The sequence below is a fragment of the Sminthopsis crassicaudata genome, chromosome X (assembly GCF_048593235.1).
Source record: "Sminthopsis crassicaudata isolate SCR6 chromosome X, ASM4859323v1, whole genome shotgun sequence".
Classification (NCBI taxonomy): Eukaryota; Metazoa; Chordata; class Mammalia; order Dasyuromorphia; family Dasyuridae; genus Sminthopsis; species Sminthopsis crassicaudata.
Genome location: NC_133623.1, coordinates 42,968,755 through 42,992,357, shown reverse-complemented (window position 1 = coordinate 42,992,357; position 23,603 = coordinate 42,968,755). Strand labels below are relative to the sequence as shown.

The 23,603-nt window shown below is 36.9% G+C and overlaps 1 protein-coding gene across 10 annotated transcripts in view; it reads right to left on the bottom strand.

The window, feature by feature from the left end:
* MAP7D3 (MAP7 domain containing 3) overlaps positions 1-23,603 on the bottom strand; it is a 79,784-nt gene that overhangs the window by 43,775 nt on the left and 12,406 nt on the right. For 4 of the 10 annotated variants that reach the window (XM_074278456.1, XM_074278458.1, XM_074278462.1 and 1 more), the window contains exons 2-6: positions 16,292-16,390; positions 16,116-16,196; positions 7,109-7,272; positions 3,149-3,263; positions 2,432-2,527 (exon numbers count right to left, since the gene is read on the bottom strand). In XM_074278456.1, coding sequence (XP_074134557.1) covers positions 2,432-2,527; positions 3,149-3,263; positions 7,109-7,272; positions 16,116-16,196; positions 16,292-16,390 — 555 coding nt within the window. The remainder of the gene's footprint in view (positions 1-2,431; positions 2,528-3,148; positions 3,264-7,108; positions 7,273-16,115; positions 16,197-16,291; positions 16,391-23,603) is intronic. The other 6 variants (XM_074278457.1, XM_074278465.1, XM_074278463.1 and 3 more) reach the window with 4 other exon arrangements.

Below are 23,603 nucleotides of genomic sequence, written 5' to 3'. Positions count from 1 at the left end.
CTGGCATGATAAAGGACCGGGGGTGACATTGTGGCTCTGCCACTTACCACCTGGGTGACCTGGAACAACACCCTTGGCTTCTCTGGGCCTCAGGTTTGCCATCTGGAAAATCAAGGGATTGGACTAGATAGCTTTCTTTCAGATCCTTTCCAACTCTAAAACCAGGAACTTATCATACTTCCCAACTTTGACACTTACTATAGGATTTTAAGCTGAATTTAATGATCCCTAATCCTCAATTTCTTCATCCTCAATATAGGGCTAATAATTCTTGCACTGCCTTTTTTTTTTTTTTTTTTTTTTTTTTTTTTTTGCTAAGCATTCTGTAAACCATAAGGCATTATATCAATGAGGGTTATTTTAATGAAGAATATGATAATAACTGAGAATGATAAAGGCTTTTCTAGCTCTCGGAAGATTAGCCCAGCATAACAACATTATTACTTTGATGATGCACTCTGATCATCACTTTCACTTCCTCCTCACTGGAAACCTGAACTCAATGCTTTGATAGGTCAATCGTGGCCTTATCTTGCTTGCTTCCAGGATATTTCCAGCCATACACATTTCTCAACCTAGTACCCCTTTATGTCATGCCTGTCTCCACTAGTGTGCAAGTGTCTTGAGGACAGGAACTGTCTAGCAGGCATTTATTTGTATCACTAGCACCTATCAAAGTTCCTAACACAGAATAAGCATCTAATAAATTTACTCTGTGTACACCGAGATTTGCTGCCAAAGATTTGTAGATATGGCACACTTAGGGGCTACTTTTTAAATGGGCCAACACCAAGCCAGGTCAAAGAAAAATGGAGGTGAAATGGGGCTGAGACAAACATAAATGCAAATCAATTTACTTAACAGAAATGCTGACTTTTGGCAGGTTGTTTGTTATTTATTATTATTTACAATGTTTCTTAATGAGACTTGGCCCATTTTTCAAAATACTATGTTTTGCTTTTGTAAAGAACGTTTTGTGGCTATTAGGCACACAGGGTTGATGGGTTTTGATAGAAATATTCTCCCTTAGGCCTGTCATTTTAACTACTTTAATCCTAATCTTCCCGGACCCTGCTATTCAGGCCTTTCCAAGGGCCAACCTATCCTATGTTTTATTTCTGGCAAGGCTATGTTGTTTGAATGGCTACTAATCAACCTGAGGTACCTAAAAGTATTCCTGCTATCAATGGCATCTACATTTTAATAGGAAGTTACTGACATCAAAAAAGCCAATCTCAAGCAAATCATCTCTAATAGCCAAATTTCAGGCACCACAAAAGTGACATATACAGTAAGATAAGATAATTTTGGACAGAAAGCCTCTCTGACATCTCTCAAATCACAACATACCAACTGTGTATCCTGGCTCAGGTTGAATTTTTAATACCAAAAAAAATCACTAATTTCAATTAGACCAATTTGGAATCTGTGATCCTTTTGATGGAATGGGCTATTCACTGTTCCTGTTTCCCATGGAAAAAAAAAACTTTCTAAATAAATCAGTTGGGCAAGCACAACACCTGAAGGGGTAACAGTCAACTTTGCAAATAAGCTGTCTTCAACTATTTTAGAAGGTCTAGTTTTTCATATCTGTGTTAATTACAATATTTGAAGGTAACCCCACAAAGAACCTCTATCAAGTCAAAATAACTAACCAATATAAGTTCTTATATGTATTTTGAATATATTGTATTTCTTAGGAAGTATTTTGTATCACAGATCAGTTGAGACTTATGTTGAATGCTAATGTTCAAGTACCACTGAGCCAACTACAACAAGCATTTAGCTTATCACTGCCTAAAAAAATAGGTGACTGATTCCCATCATCTACTGAATAAAGTCTAGGGTTCTTAGCCAAATGATTAGGGCCTTCTGCAACCTTCCTCCCTTTTTATTCCCTCAACTTGCCCTGCCTTTTCCCATTTTTCTGCCTTTAGTTATAGCATCCCTCTCCCTGGAATGCTTGCCACATTTTCATCCTACTCCAGTGCTGCTGCCTCCTCTGTGAGGACTCGTCTAACTTTTTTTTTTTTTCATTCACATGGCATTTTCTTTCTTCCTTTCCTATGACCATACCTTACGTTATTCTCTACTAAATAACTTTCATGTCATGTCCCTCTGATTATACTAAATATAAATTTTATGAAGACAGGGATCTCTGTATCCCCAGTACCTAGCACACATTTCTCCGAGCACAGGAGGTACTTAATACATGTTTGTTAAGTGGAATTAAATTAGTCTGAATGAGTGAAATTTTCCTGTACAAAATCTAAACCATGACTTATATATCTTCTAGGACCCAAAATCCCAATAGCTCTGACTCTATAGCATATTTCCCTTACTTCATCACAACTAATGAAAAGAAAGCTTACAGCAGCATGTTAGTGGAAAGTACATAGTAAGAGCAAGCAAGAATTTTGGAAACAAATACCACTGGATCCACCTTCTTCTGCAGTCTGTGGCTCTGTGGAAGAAGGGAGTTTGTCAACTAAATCTACAGGATTGGGTGAGGAAGCACTCGACAGACCTAAACAGAAAAACAGTTACAATACAGATGGAAAAATGTAGACAGTGGTTTTAACTAAACACCAATAACACTAGTAAAATCACACGTATTCTTAAAACAACCATGAATGATCACAAATGTTTACAGTTAAATGGACATTCATAAATGATGGATGAAAAAACACTAAAAAATAAGGTTTCAAGAAATTCTTGGACTACGGCTTATCCAATACATTAATTTTCAGTAATTTTGAAAAGTCTTTTCTACTTATTATTTTCTCTGATAACTTTATTAACTTAAATCTTAAAAGATTTAAAACTTAATTTTTAAAAGATCCCCTTTTTCTATGAAAAGAAGCTGATAAAATTATTGTCCTTAATAAGCAGTCGCCTGTAACACATAGAGAACTAAATATAAATCTACTATTTTTTAGTAATTAAGGCTACCAAAATGGTCACCTCTTCATTTCAGTATATCAATCTACTGCTAATGCTATGTGGTAAGTCTTATATTACTAATATTTAGCTATAAATTCTAAGAAATCATATAAAATAAACATTCTATTAAAATTGGGTTAATAACATTAAAAAAGTTCTTTGATTTTCTTTTTCACTATAGGGAATCAGTCCTACTAATAATTACCAGATTTGCTGTCTGAATCTGGTGTTACAGAGCCGCCCCATGACCATCTCTTCTGTCGCTGTTCCAGGCGGTTGCTACGTTCCAAAGTACGGTTAACCATTGCCTCATAATGTTCCTATTTAACATTTAAAAATAAATAAGTACCCATTACATTAATATATAGACTATGTATAATTTACACAACTTCCCTCCACCCATATACCCCACACTTGAAGCAAAAATATACAAAGAATTGTGGAAAGATAAATGATCAATTTATCTTCACCTTACAAATAATCAGAGAATCTCAGAACTGGATGCTCTCTCAGAGGCCATCTTTAGGCCAACCTATATCTATATGGAAAGCCCTTCTCTAACATACCTAACCAATCCTTGCACTTAAAATAATACTTAATAAGATCTCTGATGTCTAAAGTACTATATGTAGGATGTTGCTAAGTTCTAAATCTAACTATACCATTGGTTTTTAAAGTTACACTTAATTACCTACATTAAGGAAATATTTAACACTGGGCTGACAAAATGCTAACATCAAGTTAAGGAAACAGGCTGAAAAAAATTAAAATAGATGGTCAGAATAAGATAGTGAAGCAAATAAAATTGGAATGAGAATACCTCTACATTAGTAGTACAATATTACCTGAATAGCTGGAAACCAGAGATTCAATTAACTAATTACTGTGTATGTAAAATGAAAGCAAGAGAAGATGGATATGTAAAGAAGTCAATAATCACTTCCAATTTGCCTTTCTATTCCACAATGCTCAATGTGCATGCATACAAATCAAATAGTTTTTATACTTTCGACAAAATAGTCAATTGAAAAGATTTTTTGAAGAAAAAAAGTTTTGGAGGAAAAAACATCAGAAAATCATGAGACCCCAAACCATGAGTAGAGGTACAGATTTTAAATACTACCTTCTTGCTGTGTTTCTTCTTACTTGTTAAGAACTCAGAGCTACCCTATAATAGGTATAAAAGTGTACCTTGCTTTAAGCAAATCTGATATTTGAAACTATGATTTTATTCAAAAGGTATAAGACTTTCAAGCCATTGCTTTCCTGATAGTCTACATTTATCCCTTTTTCCCCCAGAGCTTTTCATACCAATTCAGCCATTGCTGCTCCTATACATATTTTCTCACAAATGAACGACTCTTCCAAGAAAGGTTAAAATTAAATAATACTGATTCTCAAATCCTGTTACTCATCTGACAGTGGTTTTAAGAAACATTCCAAGCCAAAGTTTGGTCTATACGTTCCTGTCTATCTTGTTGGGAGGTATGATAGACAACACAGACACCTAATGATCCAAAGAAAAGTACTCAAACATTCAAAATACCTATCTATCCTCACCTAAAATAAAAGCAACTTCTGAAACTTCAAAAGGAAAGCAGTATAGGTTTTGGTAGCAATATCAGCCACACACTCCAATGCTCTTGGGGATGTCAATATACAAATAGCCACAAAAATGCAGTAGCCACAGCTCTGATATACAAGACAATTGAATGACCTAAGGAAAAGCACCTCTGACAAAGAATCTTATTTAAGCATGTTATTATTTTATTTAAAGAAACATCTATTCTCATAAAATTAAAAAAAATTTTTTTAAAAAGGAATTTGATGGTTCTGCAGGTGATAAATGAAAGAATGTGATTAATATTTGGGTCTTGCATCTTTGTCAATAATCAGAGAATGAATATAGTATGGAATCTGGAGACAAAAGCCCTGAGTTTAAATCCAGTCCCAGATACTTAGAAAGTCACTTTACCTCATTTTTCCTGTTTCCTCAACTATGAAATGGGGATAATAATAGTATCTGCCTTTCAAACTTGTGAGGGTGAAATATAATATTTGTATAAAGTGTTTAGCTTGACACATTACAGATGTTATATAAATTCTTGTTTCCTTCTGTCTAATCTTTGTCTTTCTTAATGTGATTAAGCATAATTTGATGAAAATTTTATGAGAACAAAATAATTGGTCAATAATGTTGAAGCTCTTTTAAGTTTGCTTTATTTAATTAAAGTATTGTATTTTGCTGGCTAAAAAAAAAACACCCATCTATTCTCATGGTCTTAGCAAAGTGAAAAATGGCTTCCCCTCCCTCAAAAAAAAAAAAAAAAGAGGCAAGTACTTGATTGTACTTATGGTTAAAAAAAGCTAATATAAGTGAAATAGTATGGTTATAGTTGAGTACAAATGATTCACTGTGGGCCACAAACTGAACTAATAGTAACATGACACTAACTAGTCCTCAAATATCAGGAAAATTACTAGGATATATTGTGGAAACAAGTCCATGGAAAGCCTACGAAATCCTTTTCCCCTAACATCTGTCCTGGAAAAGCACTTATTTATTAACCCTAACCTGTTGAGCACTCAAAATGAATGTGGCAAAGCGCTCCACTTATAGAAGAGTTATCACAATTATATTCTGAGCCTATGTACTTATTTCACATACTCAATTTGAATGAGATTGTTTAGCTGGCTTATAAGACCACAGTGAATTAGAAACATCAATTCAGAAGTGAGGCAGGCACAACAACAACACTGAGTAGCAAGAGGAAAGACAGAAAAACTACAAAAAGTCAATAGAGTAACTGTAAAAGCATAGCAGGCAGGGGCAACTTAGTTTGGGAGTAAAGAATCCTACAATGCTGAAACATCTCCTAAAGTCATCATTCTACCTTAAAAAATAGTACAATCAATGATCATAATGATGACCTTAAGGCAAGGTTACACTAAAGTGTGTCTAATATACGCTGTTCAAGAAAGACGATTTTTAAAAAAAATATTTCCATTAAAAAGTTTTTATGTGTTGGTGTGTAAAATATATCTGAAAACTTGGCTATCTAGAAAGACATTCCCTGAGGAATCGAGATCATTTGAGTTTTATGTTTACAACAGGAAAGATTTTAGGGGTACCCCCATTTTTCTGGTCACCCAGGTTCACACCCTAGAAGTCATCCCCAACTCTTCATTCCCACTCACCACCCCTGGATCCAGTCAGATGCCAAGTCTTGCCATTTTGGCCTGTCCAGCATCTTTTACACTGTCTCTTCCTCTGCACTTATCACAAGCACCCTAGTTCAGGCTCTCATCACCATTAGTCTGGGCAACTTCAACAACCCCTAACAGCCAATTTCTCCCCTCTCAACAGGCATTTAATAAATACTTGATCAGAGGCCAGAACTATTGTCATCAAAATCTAGAGCTGTAACTCCAGTAAAACCCTGCTAGGGCTGGGTAACACCATTTGATGCCGAAGTGGGAAAGATTTAGATGAAAGGGACTAGGAGGTTCAGGGCCTGGCTAGAGGGGACAATCTTGTCAAATGAAAAAGTAGAAAGATTCTGGGCAGCCTACACATGGCCAATTAAGAAAAATCAAGGTGAGGATCTTGGGACGAAAGCATGCAGCAATCATAGTTTAGGGCCCTAAGCTAGCCGAGCCCAGCTCTGCTGCCCAAGTAAACACCATAATATAGCAGGCTAACTGCAGCCCCATTCCTTTAGCTGGTCAGGAGTTTACTCTCCAAGCTGAGAAGCACTATTCACGAAGGTTCCAGGCCTCAATATCCCAAGAGACATAACAAGGAAGGGGAAGGAGAGAAGATGCGACAAACCTGGTTTTCCATATGAAAGGCTAGTAAGAGAAAAGATGAGACAAAGAAGAGCACGAGGCTATTAGAAAAATATCCCAGATAAAGGACACAACAGAGGCCTTGAATTATTTGTAACATATTTTTTAAAAAGGAAGGGAATAAACATTCCTACAGCATCTACTATGTGCCAGGGACTGTGCTAAGCACTTCACAGATATTATTAGCTCATTTGATTCTGATGATAATCCTGGGAGGGTAAGATCGATGCTATTATGATCCCCATTTTACAGATGAAGAAACTGAGGCAGACAGGGAAGCGTCTTGCCAGAGTCACCCAACAAACATGTAACACACCTTTTCTTCATCTAACTTTTGCCTTCTTTTCTCTTCGACTGCAGCTCGTCGTTGTTGTTCTCTCTGTTTCTGTTCTTTTATCTTTCGCTGTCTTTCTTCCATCTGTTTTTCATACTGGAGTTTTGCCTTTTTCTCTTTCTCAAGTAACTGTGTTTCTTTAAAAGCTACAATAAATATTCAAAGCGAATTGTTGACAAAAATGAAAGGAAATGAATGTTTTCTTTAGTACACAGAGAAGGAAGAAACGATTCCTAAAACAAAACAACCTACACATTAAGTCAAACTAGGTATCCCTTGTTCTGGGTAACTGAGAATTCATAAATAACACACAGATAACCACCATAGGATCAAGTACATTATGGATTCTCTATCAATTGTACCTGTAGATCTCAATTCAAACAGGATGGCAATTTAGCTTGAACTTAAACTTCACCACATGTATTTATATAAATACTCTAAGTTATGTACCTACCACAAAGTCCTACTCCAATGTTTCATGTGGCTTTTAGGTAACTCTGGGTCCTTAAAAACTATGACAGTGCAAATTTTGGCAGATCCAGCTAGGAAAACTTTGACTATAGTCCCAGATTAAGTTATGATCAGCAGGCTGGCAACGAGGTGCTGAACTGTTTGACTGTGATGAACCATGAAATAGTGACAAATAAAAATGATCATCAGTAGGGCATGTATTCCTTCAACTTGTGTAGCGAAGGGGAAAAGTGGTAGGAAAGGGAGCAGAGGGTGCTAACAATTCCACGGGACAGAATAAAACATCAACTGGAAATCATGGAAAACAGGTGAGGTACCTCTCTTTGGAGACTAGAGAAAGGCAAATGTCCCAATTGAGTAGAGAATAGGACACAATCAGTAAATTCTCTGTCAGTGACCTTGACTTTGATTTCTGGGAAAACTCTGAAATAGGGGTTGGCCAATATCTTTCATTTCATGACAAGATTGTTAGAGTAAATGAGGAGAATGCTTTGGATACAGCTTACTCAGTTTTTAGCATAGTTTTTGATAAAGTATCTCGAACTATTCTTGTAAAGAAGATGGAAAGATTAGACTGATTAGAGAATATAGTCAGAAGTATTCAGACCTGGATGAATGTATGGACTCAAAAGAGAAGAGTGATTCAACCTCAGTGTAATAGAGCTACTGAGGAGTAAGTTCTCCAAGGACTTTTTTTTTGGCAGGTGCAATTTCACTTCTTTATCAATCTTTATCAATAACTTGATTAAAGGCAAGGAAGGCAGGTTCATCACGTTTGCAGATAACCCAATACTGCTAGGGGTAACTAATACAAGAGGATCTTGACTGACTAGAGCATTGGACTGATTATAAGATAAATTTCACCAGAAATAAATGCACTTTTGTATTTGGGTACAAAAAATTTAACTTCCCACATATATAATGAAAGAAACCTGATCCTACAATGTTTGTTCTGAAAAGATGTAGAGTTTTATTGAATGATCAGCCCAGTAAGAGTCAACAGTGATGTGGCAGCCACCCAAACTACTAAGAACTGATATGCATTAAGAGGGACATGGCTTCTAGGAATAAGGAGGTGATAATCCTACTATACTCTTTCCTCATCAGACCTCCTATGGAATATTATGTTGAATTTAAAAGGACAGTGATACACTGTATGGGGGAAGGGAGGGTGATTCAAGCAGGAGGTTAAAGGGATTTGAGTCCACATCATGTGAAAATTAGTTGAAAGAACTAGATTTCTTTAGCCTGGAGGAAAAAAAGAGAAGAGAGACATGATAGGTAGGTATCTTCAAGGACTTGCTGGACTATCATGAGGAGGCGGCATCAAACTTTTTCTATTTGGCCCCAGTAGATACATTTAAGAACAAGGGACAAAGAGGCAACTCTAAGATTGATATCAGAAAAATTTCCTAACAATAATCACTGTCCAAAATTAGAATGAGATGGCTAGAGGGGCACCCCTCCTTGAAGCTCTTCCAGACCACCACTTTCAGGTATGTTATAGTGGAGATTCCTTTAACATATGAGTTCAACCAAATGGTCTCTGAGTTCCCTTCCGACTTTCAAATTCCAGGATTTTATAGTATAGATTTGAAGTGTGTGGAATGGAGAGATAAGGTGAAAAACTTACAGGAATGTTTAAATTCTTTTTCCGTATTTTTTATTATTTCTGTGTCTCTGTGACCTACATAAGTGCAGTATGGGCAAACCAATATTTATTTAAAACCTTAGATATATTTATTTAACCGGAGATGATGACATTTATTCTTGTTCAATGTTATCAATATTTAAGACTATTAGTTTAAATGATGCCAGTTCAGTAATCTGAAGTTTGAAGATCTAATTGATGATTCCTCTCAGAACCAGGGAAACAAAGCATTCTGTTCTAATCTGCCTTTGGCCCCAATGTTTAACATTCAATTAGGGGAGAGGGCACCTATTCTTCAATGCTCCCCAATTTATGATGTAAGCCTTTATAACAGAACCTATAAAAGCTGTATAGCTTTACTAATTCTTTAGTCCTCTTACCACAAGCTTTCTCTTTCTTATCTCACCCTCTGGAGGTTTTAATAAACAACCTTTCTGCTTTCTATTTTGAGTGATCTGAGTAGTCATTTTGGGTAAGGGTCTTCTACATCCCTCACAGTTGGGTGCTTGTCTGGGACGTGGTCTTTGGGGGAAACGGCTGTGTGCACTCTGAACAGGGACAGGTGCCCATGGAGTAGTTTTCTCCATAGTCTCTGGCTCTGGGTGAGCAGCCTCCCTCCCCCTCTTAAACAACCCGAGGCAGGGATACTCAGTGGAAAGCAGAATTGAAGATTGAAGGAAGTAGAGACCTGATGGCCAGCATCGCTGCCTGAAAGATATGTACACATGTAAACTCGAGGTAAGCTCTCAGGAGTCTGGGGGTCTATTGGCTGTAAAGTAAAATTATTTGGGCTTATAGTTAATACTATTTGGGAGTTTTAAAGCTCCACTCTCTGCTGTGCTGAAGGTTGAATTTTAACTACTTATGTTATGTTATAGGTTATGTTCTTGCATTTTTTTCTTCCTATGACTGATTTCTATGATCAGAGCAATGGTCAATAGAAACTGTTAATGCAATTCAATTACATCCTACCTTGCTGTTTCCAATCTGGTTATATATTGGTTATATATATGATCTGATTACCTAATCATTATTTCCTAAATACTTAAGCAAATTCTGGAGAGCAATTTGGAACTATGCTCAAAAAGTGGTCAAATGGTTGACCCAGCAGTGTTACTACTGGGCTTATATCCCAAAGAGAGCTTAAAGAAGGGAAAGGGACCTGTATGTGCAAGAATGTTTGTGGCAGCCCTTTTTGTAGTGGCCAGAAACTGGGGACTAAGTGGATGCCCATCAATTGGATAATGGCTGAATAAATTGTGATATGTGGATATTATGGAATATTATTGTTCTGTAAGAAATGACCAACAGGAGGATTTTAGAGAGGCCTGAACTTACATGAATTGATGCTGAATGAAATGAGCAGGATCAGGAGATCATTATATACTTCAACAACAATACTATATGATGATCAATTCTGATGGATGTGGCCATTTTCAACAATGAGATGAACCAAATCAGTTCCATTTGTTCAATTATGAACAGAACCAGCTACACCCAGCAAAAGAACTCTGGGAGATGAGTGTGAACCACTACATAGAATTTCTAATCCCTCTATTTTTGTCTGCCTGCATTTTTATTTCCTTCACAGGCTAATTGTACACTATCTCAAAGTTCGATTCTTTTTGTACAGCAAAACAACCGTTTGGACAGGTATATATATAGTATTTAATTTATACTTTAACATATTTAACATGTATTGGTCAACCTGCCATCTTGGGGGGGGGCGGAGAGGAGGGGAAAAATTAGAACAAAAGGTTTGGCAATTGTCAGTGTTGTAAAATTACCCATGCATATATCTGGTAAATAAAAACTATTAAAAAAATACTTAGGCAAATGGGTATTTACCCTGGTCATCTGTTACTGGATATTTGTGCCTGTGGATATTCAAGTTTTTTTAAAATGCTTCTAAATAATGAGAGGACAATTAGCACAGTGGTCTGTGAAACCTAACTGCTATTTATTGGGACTATAGCTGTCTGCCTGTCCTGTGAAACAAACTTGTTCCTTCACATAGGAACTGCTGGCCAATCTATACTGGCCTCCCCACATTTTGTAGTAGTTCCAGACTATTCTCAACTATATCTGTTAGATTTGTGTTGTTCCAGATTTTGGTCACATTACAGCTATATTGACCTGCTTTTGGGACCTGGATCAGCCCATTGATCATTATCAGCACACCATATCAATCCCCCTGCTTGGACTGAGAGCAAGTACTTCACTCTTTATCAGCATGAAGCAGTTTTTTAATGAGACCATTGCCCCTGCCAGCTGATATGGGGGACTTGGGAATGATTGATGAATGACTGTTAAACCCCGACTTGGTCATCTATTATTGTGTGTTTAAGATTTGGGATGGAAATTGTTAAAACTGGTAACTGTTGCTATTAAGGAAGTTATGTTTATAATATCTATGTTCACTCCAGAAATTGTTTGAGGGATTTTTTTTTTAGGAAATTCCTCCTGTTATGTACAGGAACTTTAATTCACTCTTGGGATTTATATATGGGATGGTTATTTGACTATTTACTTTTTTTGGATGATCCCTTTCCATTAAGAAAAAAAAGGCAAGGAAGAGATAGGGAATTAGTGAAACTGGTGGATTTTTTCCCAAAATACCTAAAAGAGTGGGAACCCTTAGTTTTCTGTTCACTTTGCCTTAGGTACTTCTGCCTGACCCCCTATCTCACCAGTTCAGCTTGAATTGGAAGTCCTTAAGCAGTCCTTTTTTTGTTTTTACTATGAGATCCCTTATTCTGTTGGAATTGCTCTGGGACTATTCTCTAATTGCCTGTTTTTAGGAAATCTCCAAGATATAGACACCTGCCTTGGGACTGGTAGTCTCCAGCCCTGAAACCCCAGTTCCTTAACTACTATTTCAGCATTCTCAAAGGACATTGCTGTACTGAGATCAAGCCTCTCAAGTTCGAGGTTTGCCTGCCTACATGATCTAATTGTGCATATGCTGCTCAGAAATCCTTTCTGGATCCTAGTAGCAGTTCCTGTTCTATAAGAGGGGACAGGTGGTACTACTCTAGGCCCCACTCTTTCCCTCCTTTGAAATGCCTGACAGACTTGGGGTATCCCTCCTAGCATGGGGCTGTCTTGAGCACTGCTACTCCCTATATAAGCAGAAGTTGAATTAAGTGCACAAAAGACTGAAGACCACCTAACAGTGAACTGTCCATCTCAAATTGATTCTCTGGATGAGATGAGGGCCTTTGTACTGCTGATAACTGGAAAAGACTTTCCCTTGCCGTAAGTCCTTGCATTTTCTAGTTTTTGATTTATTTGCTTCACATTTGGTTGGCCAAAATTATGGTGCTGAGACCTCCCAGGTATCTAGGGGAGGTAATTCAATAATTCAAATATTCAGAAAGGGTGTGTAACGTTGTTCCTCAGTTTCCCTAAATTGTCATCTTTGTTAATTTATCTTGGTATTTTTATGTCTGCCCAATGCCTATCTGTTCTGTGATAACTGTTTCCAAGACAGTTGGTGGAAGCAATTTTTATGGTATGAAGTTATTGCAATCAGTGGTATTATCCTGTTGCCACTATGTCTACCCTGTATTATTACATTAGTAACCAGAATAGTTCAACAGTCCCTATCAAAATATTGCATACAGAAGATGCAATTAAAATGATGATTCCTCAGAGAAAAGGCTGGAATGTATTAGAGAGGGATGATCTTGATGGTGAACTTGATAAACAACATAACTGATTTTGAGCAGTGTGTAAGTTCTTCAAAGAAATACATATTACAAGGGGGAAGTTGTGTGGAATGGAGAGATAAGGTGAATAACTTAAAAGAATGTTTAAATTCTTTTTCTGCATTTTTTATTATTTCTATGTCTCTGTGACCTACATAAGTACACTTTAGAAATATTTAACCAGAGATGATGACATTTATCCTTGTTCAATGCTATCGATATTAGTTTAAATGATGTCAATTCAGGAATCTGAAATTTGAAAGTCTGATTGATGATTCCTCTCAGAACCAGGGAAACAAAGCATTCCGTTCTAATCTGCCTTTGGCATCAATGTTTAACATTTAATTAGGGGAGAGGGCACCTATTCTTCAATGCTCCCCAATTTATGATGTAAACCTTTATAACAGAACCTATAAAAGCTATATAGCTTTACTAATTCTTTAGCCCTCCTACCACAAGCTTTCTATTTCTTATCTTGTGAGGGGACGGCTCATCCTCTGGAGGTTTTAATAAACAACCTTTCTGCTTTCTATTTTGAGTGATCTCTGACTAGTCATTTTGGGTAAGGGTCTTCTACATCCCTCACAGAAGCATATTAGCACTCTCCCTAAACATGAAAAAAGGAAATCTTTAAGGAAACTGAAGCTAACTGGAAGAATGTCTCACAGGTTTCTCCTTAAAAAGGCAAATCAAGGCAATGAAAGAATATGTTTCAATATATGTCCAAAGACAACAATAAGCATCATTCCAGAGGGCAATTGGGCGTTTTATTTTGCACTGTTCATAATGAGCATAAGCAAAAGGAAAACAAAGTAACTTATGTTCTAGTATCTTTTGCAAGGAAGAGAAGGTAAAGAAATTCCAAAAACTCAATCATCAAGTCATTAAATTAAGTCAATATATACCGTAAAACCTAGTGACTTAGACTGAAACATGGTCATGGGGAAAAGGCTAAAGATACATCATAAAATAGAATCTAAGAGGATTAAGAAAAGAAAGAAGCTAAAGACTTGTAGACTTTGTAGAAGACTTTCTCCAAAAAGAGTCAGAAGGGAGAAGCTGAGTAATGTATGCAGTGGATAAAGCACTGGCCCAGGAATCAAGAAGACTAGAGTTCAAATCTGGCCTCAAATACTTGACACTTAATAGCTGCATGATTTTGGGCAAATCACTTAACCCCGAGTGCCTCACCAAAAAAGAGTGAGAAGGAATTGGACAAGTCCTACTCTCATTATTACCACAGAAAATTAAACTATTATAAAGAGAAAGGCAAAAACTTATTATCAATGTGAGAATCATTTCAGAATCAGCTCTCTCTATATAGAGAGACCAAAAACTTAACAGAGCTAAAAATAAAATAAAAAACCAAACCAGTAAGTATATGTATGGTAAACAGACACTTGAAGACAGACAATAGCCTGGGCCCAAAGTGAAATAATAGAATGAGAGCAAGCTGGATGGCTTTTGGCAAAGTAAGCAACTCTTCCCGAGCTGATCCCTGAAACAAAACCCTACTTTTAACATCAATAGTTTTACTAGTGAAGTTATATGACTGTGAATCATGGAAAACTGTGATTTTCCAAGAATCAAAATGGCAATGGAAAGATGTGTCTATGTGGTAGTGATGGTGGTGGGAGCTGATAATTACTTAGCTAAAGTATATTACCAACAATGACCTGAACAGAAGAAGTAGTATATCCAGAAGATGCATTATCAGTAAAGCTTGGGCTAGGAAGACAGGCCAATGGGAAGCCTAAATGCTGTTTAAGAAAAAGGTGTTGACAACATTTAATGGCACACATAAGAAGGTGGCAATGGGTAGTGATCTGCACCACTGAAAGACTTAACTACATATAGATCACAAATAGCATGACTTACTGGAGTATAATACTCATGTTAATTTCAACTGAAGCAAATATACCCAGCCCAGTATATTGTAATTTAAAGAGACTAACTTTCCCTCGCCTGCCTCCCAAAATGGAAATAGAAGGAATTAAAGCTTACTTTCATTAACAAGCACTTTCTAGACTTCACTTTTAAAAATATATTCAGTACTCTAGTTTCTACAGTCATAGAGTAATTCTGATAGTATATCAGACAAAAGCAGAACACATGTTCACAAAGAACATGTTCACAAAATTTCCCACATAAGATGACTAGGTAACATCTGTTCAGTCTGAAAAAAAAAAGTCTTCCACTTTGTTCTAGAGAACTGTTCCATCAAAAAACAGGATAATTTAGAATTCATTTGGATGAAGGCAAATACTAGTTTTCCAAGGTGATTTTGGTAGGAGGTAGAACAGATACTGTAGAAGCTGTTTTCTTCCTGGCTATAAAAGGACTCCTCATTTAGATCCCTAATTCAATACTTCAACGACTGGGACTTCATCTTGGGGGGAGGGCATTGCCATCATCAAGATTTACTCATAATTTCCCTACTGCAGCTTTTGTGGCTTTGGAGGGACTGACTGCAACATGCACTTCATTGCCACAGGCTTTGGAACCCAGAGTTACCCACCTCCATTCTACATCGATGCACTGCCGAAGGACTTTCTAACCCAGGCTTTAAAAGAATAATTTGCATTTATATAGTGCTTATGCTTATGGTGTGTTATACATGAAGATGCTAAGACTTAGAGAGTTTAAGGAGCTTGCTCCTTAAAGTAATTAAGTGTCTGAGCTGGCACTGTAGACCAGACTTTCTGCCTGATGTCAAGGCACTTGCCATATGTTATGCTAATTAATCAGAGGTGGTGCCTTATAACCAAAAAACACTATCTAAAAGCAAGATATTATTTATAAGCAAAGAAATAAAAGAGATATGTATTATCTGTATTAAGCATCTTGGTTACTGTATTTCATTCTTTAAATTAATTGCGCTAGCATTCCATTTCATTAATGTTAAGATTGAAATAATTTTAAAATCTTGGTCTTAAAGTCAAACTTTGCTGTTCTCTCTTCCTTTTCTTTCCCAAAATAGAAATTACTCTTTAAGAAAGTTAAACAATCAAACTTAATCAAACATTTCCCCCTGGGTTTTCAATCTCATAACTTGTAAGACATATTATACAACATGAGCAAAAAGCAAATAAGCCATCCTGGAAATGATCACAGAAATTAATTTTGAATAAGACTATACATGGAAGCTCCAATATACCATGTTGCTTTTCCCGCTCTTCTCTACGCTCTCTTGCCAGTCTTTGTCTTTCATCAGATTTCAAAACGGAGCCATCTATCACTATATAAAAATAAATGGAGAAAGAGTTAACTGAGGATACTGGCATTTAAGAGACAACAATTTGAGAGCTATTACAAACACTGCATGACTTATACCTGGCTTAGTTGATGACTTTATATGCGAAGGTTGGACTGGAATAGTAGTACTGCCACTTTGGTTTCTTCTTTCTTCAGCAACGGCTTGGGCTGCAGCAACTAAAACAGACATCAAGAAGAAAATTGGATTTAATATGTGGACTTTCACTTCATGGAAATCTGTTTGCTTTACTCCATGTACCCAGGACCATTTGTCTTTAGTTACAAGCTAGCCTTGCGGGATAGCCAATGTTAGCATGTAGGTGAGTGACTCTCTGCGGCCAAAGTCCGGCTTGAAAGGTACAGTCCCGTTTCATTTGCCATGTGATTATAGAGCAAAAGAAAACATGCAACATCCAGAGGAAGAAACAAAACTTCTAATGTGCACTACAATGCTCCACAAGTCCATCCTCTACCTACTATAACATCTAGCTAACAAGTCCATCAGTTGCTTTAACTTTTAGTCATAGAACATTAGTGATGGAAAAGAACCTTAGAAATCTCTAATCTAACATTCTTGTTTGTAGAGAGAGAAACAGAGGCCCAGAAAAGGGAACCAATGGGATCTCAGTACCTCAGCAAGTTAGTGCACAGAGCTAGACTCTGGGTCTCCTTCTGGACAGTAGTAGATGAGATAAAATGGAAACCAACAAGATTGGTTACAAGAACAGGCTTCTATTTTTCTTCCTCATCTGTAAGGTTTGATGATGCCCTCCTACTAGACCAATACTTGCTTAAGCAGAATTCTGACCTGATGCCCTTTCTTATTAAAGCCCTACTTGCTTAGAAGAGTTTAGACATACCATAGAAATGAGAATCTTCAATTCTCTTTCACATCTGTCTTTTTAAAAAAAGGTATGAAAATAGCACACCAAAGCAGCAAACACTGTTGTCATTATCTTGTCAGTAGGAGACTGTCCAAACTTGGCAAAGTCAAAAGCTAGTCTTCAAAGCATCTTGCAATATTGTAATGCTTTTGAATACAGTTTCTGACATGCAAAGTGTATGAAGATATTTGAGAAAACTTGTTTTTTTAGGCCTGAGACCAGTAGGGATCCCTCACAGTTAAATGCCTCAACTCCAGATCTGTTCCCTCCTTCTCAATACTCCGTCCCTTACTGCCTTTCCTATAAACTTTCAAACCCCATGAGGTATTTCACTATTTGATTTTCTGGCTAATGCCTAGTGTGTCCCTGACTATCCAGAAATGGAAAACCAATCAGATGGGCCAGACTCAATCAAGGACGAACAGAGGAGAACCATGCTGGAGATAACACAATTTCCAAGGTGTTACAGGATCAATTCTTAAGAAATCTAAAGGAAAGAAAGACAGTAGAAGCATGGGGGGAAGTCATGAACTATATTATTTATTACTAACAACATGGACAAAAAGAATATTAGGACCTACCAACCCTACATTCCTTGTCAAACTTTTATAAGAAAAAAAAATTGAGGATATCATCAACAAAAGAATGAAAATGGAACAGGGGTCCTGGTCACATGACCAATAATAATACTAAAGACTTTCTCCAAGCCTCCCATCTCAAATTTCTCCAAGATGGGAATTATGGGCAAGAGTTTTCAATTTCAACTATCTCCATAGTCTAAGACACTAAGAACCCTGAAGTGATAAGCTAATCATCAGAGAAGGTTAATCCCTAAAACCTAATGGACTCACCCAGTATCCCCCCCCCCCTCAGCCACTCCACTCTGACAGGGATGCACCAGAACTGAATTCCCTGTGCCCCACCCCAATTCTAGGCTGCAGAAAACCCAAAGGCAGAGAAATTTTTTCTGGTTGAGACTACAATATGGCAGCCCTCTGCACTGTAGCAGTACTCTGAGAACTTAGGAAGAAAAGGAACAGGGGCAGAACTGTGGTATAACATTCCAGTAGGTCTGAAGGGAGAAGAGAATGGTGAGAAGGCAGGCCCCTAAATAGGGTCAGTTCTGTCCCCTCAGAAATCAACAGGAACAGAAACTAACACCAAGAAAACTTGAATTCCCCAGCATGGGAAGAAACTGAATCAGTTTTGAGGTCCAGCCCTGGGTAACTACCATCAAAAGTTGAAGGAGTCAGAAAGTGATAGGTTCATATAAAGGAAAAACACTTAGAGTACACCAAAGATTTTAGGTTAAAGATTAAATTACTCCTATAATTATATAAATAAATAATAAATAAATAAATCCAAAGATTCGGATAAAAGACCTTGAATTTAAGCAGATAAGCCAATAGGGAAGATATTAACAGAAGGGAAGATAGCCTCTAGATCATCTAAATACATTCAGACATCTCTGAATAAATAACTGCCAGACAAATAGTTTGAATAGCTTAAGAGATAAATAAGAATCTTGAAAGCAGAATTTATGGCCTATATGGCAAAATGACTGACAAAATATAAAACCTTGAATCAACAGCAACAAACTCACCAAACAGAATACATGTACAGAAAAATAGAAGTGAAGGACAAAACAGAAGAGAACCAAAAAGCAACATTACAAGAAAGGAAGAGGCAAGCTTCTGTAAAGAATAGCCTATGGTAGACCAGAGCATTAGTGTCACAACTGAAAGAAAATAAGTATTTGTTGATTATAAAACAGTATTTGATTGTATAGAGCAAATCAACACCTTAAAGGTTCTCCCTTCCAACGTAGTGTCACCCATCTATATGTCAAAATCATATAAAATTCCTTGAAAAAAGGCTTTATTTAAATGCCAGGCTGGGGATTTTGTATTTTATCCTGGCAATAACAAGGATCCACTGAAGATTTCTGAGTAGAAACATGGTCGAATCTTTATTTTAGACATACTCATTTGGCAGCTCTGTTAAAGGGTGACTGGAAAGGGGGGAAGCCTAAAAGAAGGGAGACTAATTAGGAGGCTATGGAACAGTCCAGAAAAGTAATGATGGAGGCCTAAACTAGCGGAGAAACTCCTTGACTGATGAGAAAGGGACAGATGCAGGAAGTCTTGTGAAGGCAAAAATGACCAAACTTGTCAAGGAGTAAGCCATTAAAACCACAATAAAGTGAATTATAATCAGCCACACCGGACTTTAATTTTTTAAATGTGTGAATCATTCACTTCCACCATTGAGATCATTGATCCACTGAAATAAATCACTCATTTGTCAAGGCCTCCAAGCATACATGAAAGAATGAAAGCAGACAAGTGTGTTCTCTTAGAATACTTACTTGTCTTGGTACCCTTGGGATTCAAACCTCAGGGCTGTTAGCAAAAGATAGCACAAATTTCATTTGTGAGTTTCTTCAGAGAAAGTTAAATCCCAAAATAAGGAAAAGTTCAAATTACATAAAGCCTTACAGATTAAAAATCAAACCCTGAAAATATGCCTGGAAGCAAGTCAGTTGCAAGGGTAGGTTATAGAACCTCTGTTCTGGGTAATCAATGCAGACACACTACTCTATTCTATATAAGCTCACAGTTTTAGAAGGTCAAGGTTAAACCCATGGAAAGCGCTCATTTAAAAGCTTGGTCAACCCACAAAGGATCCATATTTTTGAAAGAGACATTAATCTGTGAGGAAAATGAATTTTTAAAGACACTCCCTATGCCCGAGAACCAAATCCACTGTGAACCAAGAAGCAACCTTATTTTCTACTACAAATATAAAAATAATGTTGCTTCTTAATCCACAGGAGGGTAGGAATTAAAGGAAGAATCTAGATAAAGTGGACTGAATAAAGAATGTAAAAATAGGTTTGGGCAACCTCCTTTCATATAATGAAAATATGACATTGGAAAAATACTTAAAAAAAAACAGACAGTGGCTATGAATATATTAAGTTAGAAAAAACTTGTAAAACTCTCACATGTGTTGGGAAGAAACTTTTTTGAGGAATTGTTTACCTAATAATGTTCAATTTGTATTACAACGAAGAGTTATTGGATTGGAGATCACAATACACAAATTGTCTTTAGAAGCATTTAGTATAGAAAAAAGATGACATGAAAAATCTTTTTTGAACACTGAATCCTCTAAAAATGAAAATCATTAATAGCTAGCAATCAAATGCTAACTCTTTCCCCTCTAAAATGCCCCTCAAACTATCCTACCTAAAGACTTTTCTCTACAGGGTACAATGAAGACAAACAAGCTTGGAAGGAAGATCACTTCTCCATGACAACTAGTTCTATCACAGTAATAATCTCCTAAAACTGTGCCCAGGAACAATCATCTCAAAGAGCTTAATCTCAAGTGATGCCAATGATAAATACTAATCACAATACTTATTCAGCAATTCTAAACTGTCACCCACAGCTGCTCCTGTTCAAGTCAAAGATATAAAATGGGCAGTTATAACTCTATATTAGTTCTCTTCAGAATTCTGTCTACAAAAAGAAAACTAAGAAACCAAAAAAGGAGTATTTTATTCAGTTGCAAAAGGAATAGTGACAAAGATTTAGGATGGAAGTTTTATGAATAAAAATGGAAGAATCATAACTTCAATAAGGTTTTGATAGTATTTACTATCCCAGGAAACTAGTTTGCTTGTTTTTACAGATTAGTTGATTTTATACTTACTCCTGTTTGAATAGCAACAGAAAAATAAATAGCCACCACAAATAAATTTATTCAGCTTCCATGGGGCACAGGGTGCTTGGCTCCAAGAGTGAGTTTATTCTTACTTCAGAGGTGAGGGATTTATTAAACTCCTCCTAAAATACATTTGTGTCACTTTTCACCAGCTGACAAATTTTGAAGTCAATTATATCTTGACTGTATTAAATGTGCTCTAATCAGGCAAAATAAATTAAAAAAGATACACACACACACACACACACACACACACACACACACACACACACACACACACATAGTTGCTATAAAAGGAGGAGCATTTGAAATTCAAGGCTTTAGATTTGTTATGGCTTTTAAAGTATGCTCAACATTTGAGATTTTGGGGGATGTCTGCAGATCTACAAGACAGTTACGCTGCTCCAAATCACTTATTAATTTTCTGACTCAGGCTGTGAGGTCTGTAATGAACCCACAGAACTAGGTAGCACTATCAAGACCACCTGCATTCAACTTCAGACACTCCCTAGCTATGTCACCCTGATCAAGTCATTTACCGAGTCTCAGTTTCTTTAACTGTGAAATGAAGAAAAGAGTAACATCCACCTCCCAGAAAAGATCAAATGAGGTAATAATTATAAAGCACTTAAGCATAGTACCTGGCACATATTAGGTGTTATATAAATGCTAGCTATTATATACTATCAGAACTGGAAGGCACCTTAGGTCAGCTAAGCCGCTGTCTCCTCTTTTTATAGGATAAAATAACTAAGGCCCCAAATAGATAAATAAAATAATTTGTCTGTTGTAGACTAACCAAGCGAGTCACTTAACTGAAAGTTTTAATCTTGGAATTATTAGTTTATACTTACCAACTCAAAAGAACCCATAAGTAGAATTCCCTTAGCTATTCTCTTCCCATATTTCCTGACTTCCTTTACCAGCACCTGTCCATATTCTAATATGTGGACAGAAGGTTTTAAAGGTTTAAAGGTTAATCAAATTTTGGTATGACTTCTCAGAGAGAAAAATTCTGACTTTTTTTTTTCCAAGACAGAGACCTTATTCTAAGTGGTTTGGATGAAGAGGGAGGACTATTTTTAAGGCCTGTTGAGAAAGATGTCCAGACAGGAAGCGGTCAACAGTCTAAGGGCAAAGGGGCTTGGAAAGAGAATCAACTGTAATTATCGGGAAAAGGAAGAGAGGTTGAAAGGGATTTTTCAATTACTCTGCTCATTTCTTTTCTCTACTTGACCAGCGCAAATTTCAAACAAAGTCAGGGTGCAGCTTCCTAATAGAAGTCCACCACAGAAGTAGATTTCTGGATATGAAGTTACATTTACCTAAGTTTTACACAAAACTATGACAATTCTCTTCACTTATTCATATAGAGAGAGCAATTAAATTCCTCAGTAGAGTGGTTTGTAATCCTGGTTTCAAAATACCCTCAGGCATTTCTACCAATCTCAAAGAGTCCTTAAAAATTCTTAAAATCATTTCTCTCAAAGGAAGAAATCCAAAGTATCAACCACCTATATGGTTGATATACCATATGTTCCATATGGAACCATACCATATGGAACCACTGTTCCAACTCACTAATAAGCAGAAAAATGAAAATTAAATCACTTCTGAGGTACTACCTCAAACCCATCAGATAGTCAAAGATGACAAAAATGGAAAAATTGTCTAGGTCATAGTCATTTCCAGATCATGCTGTGTGATTTCCTTATTCAACCAACTCCAAGGCTTCTTGTTGCTCCTAGGATAAAGTATCAACTCTTCTGGTTAGCTTGTAAAGCCTATACAACCTGGCTGCAACCTAATTTTCCATCTATACTGGCCTTCACAGTCTCTCTCATAATTGGAAATCCAGTTTAACTGGGCTCCTCCCAGTCCCCTACACACACCACCAGTCTCCAAGCATTGGCCCCATCCCAGAATACACCCTCATCACTCCTCCACTCCTTATCTTGGCCTGAAGAAGTCCTCACTTCATTTAAGAAGCAGCCCAAGTGCCATCCTCTGCAGAACTTCCTTCCAAATCCTAAATGCCAGTATCCTTCCTCCCAAACTACTTTGAAACTTTATATTTATGCTGTGTCTATACAGGAAGTAGACACGGCATATATATAAAATTAATACAAATAAATCTCAAATAGAAAGAGATTGTTTAGTGAATGTGGTAGAAGAGAGTCTGGGAATAGCATGAAAAACGAGTAGAAGATGGATTCAAGGGAAGGGCAGGGAGACCAGTAAATTGGGACCATAAGAGAAAAAGACCTGGGACCCAAAAGAGAGAAGCAGTGTCAATGTGAGGGAGCTGTGCCTTAAGTGCCAGAAAAATGGAACAAGGGAGAAACCAAGATTTAAGTTGAAAAGAAGTCTGCTGACTAAGGAACAAGTATTCCAAAAGACAGAAAGAATGTGCAGATGTGGAATGGGGCATTAAAGTGGTAGGGAGGCAAACAGTCATGAGGGGGATGGGAACTGAAAGTTCTCAGCTGGGGATTCAGAACTACTGGGACGGGAATTGAAGTATACTGACAATTTAAAAGTGAATCCAGAAAGAGTTACCACTGGTTGGAGAAAAGTCCATTGAAGAAAGAATAAGATTTGACTATGGAAGTTTCTCCCCTGAGTTTCAATCCCCTGGGAAGTGGTAATAGGTCCCATAATATGCCTTACAGCAAGGCACAGATATTTGAGCATGGTCAGAGGCCTAGAAGAAGGACCTGAGAATCAGGCAACAGATGGATTCATCTAGTCTTTAGATGGTATGAGATATGATG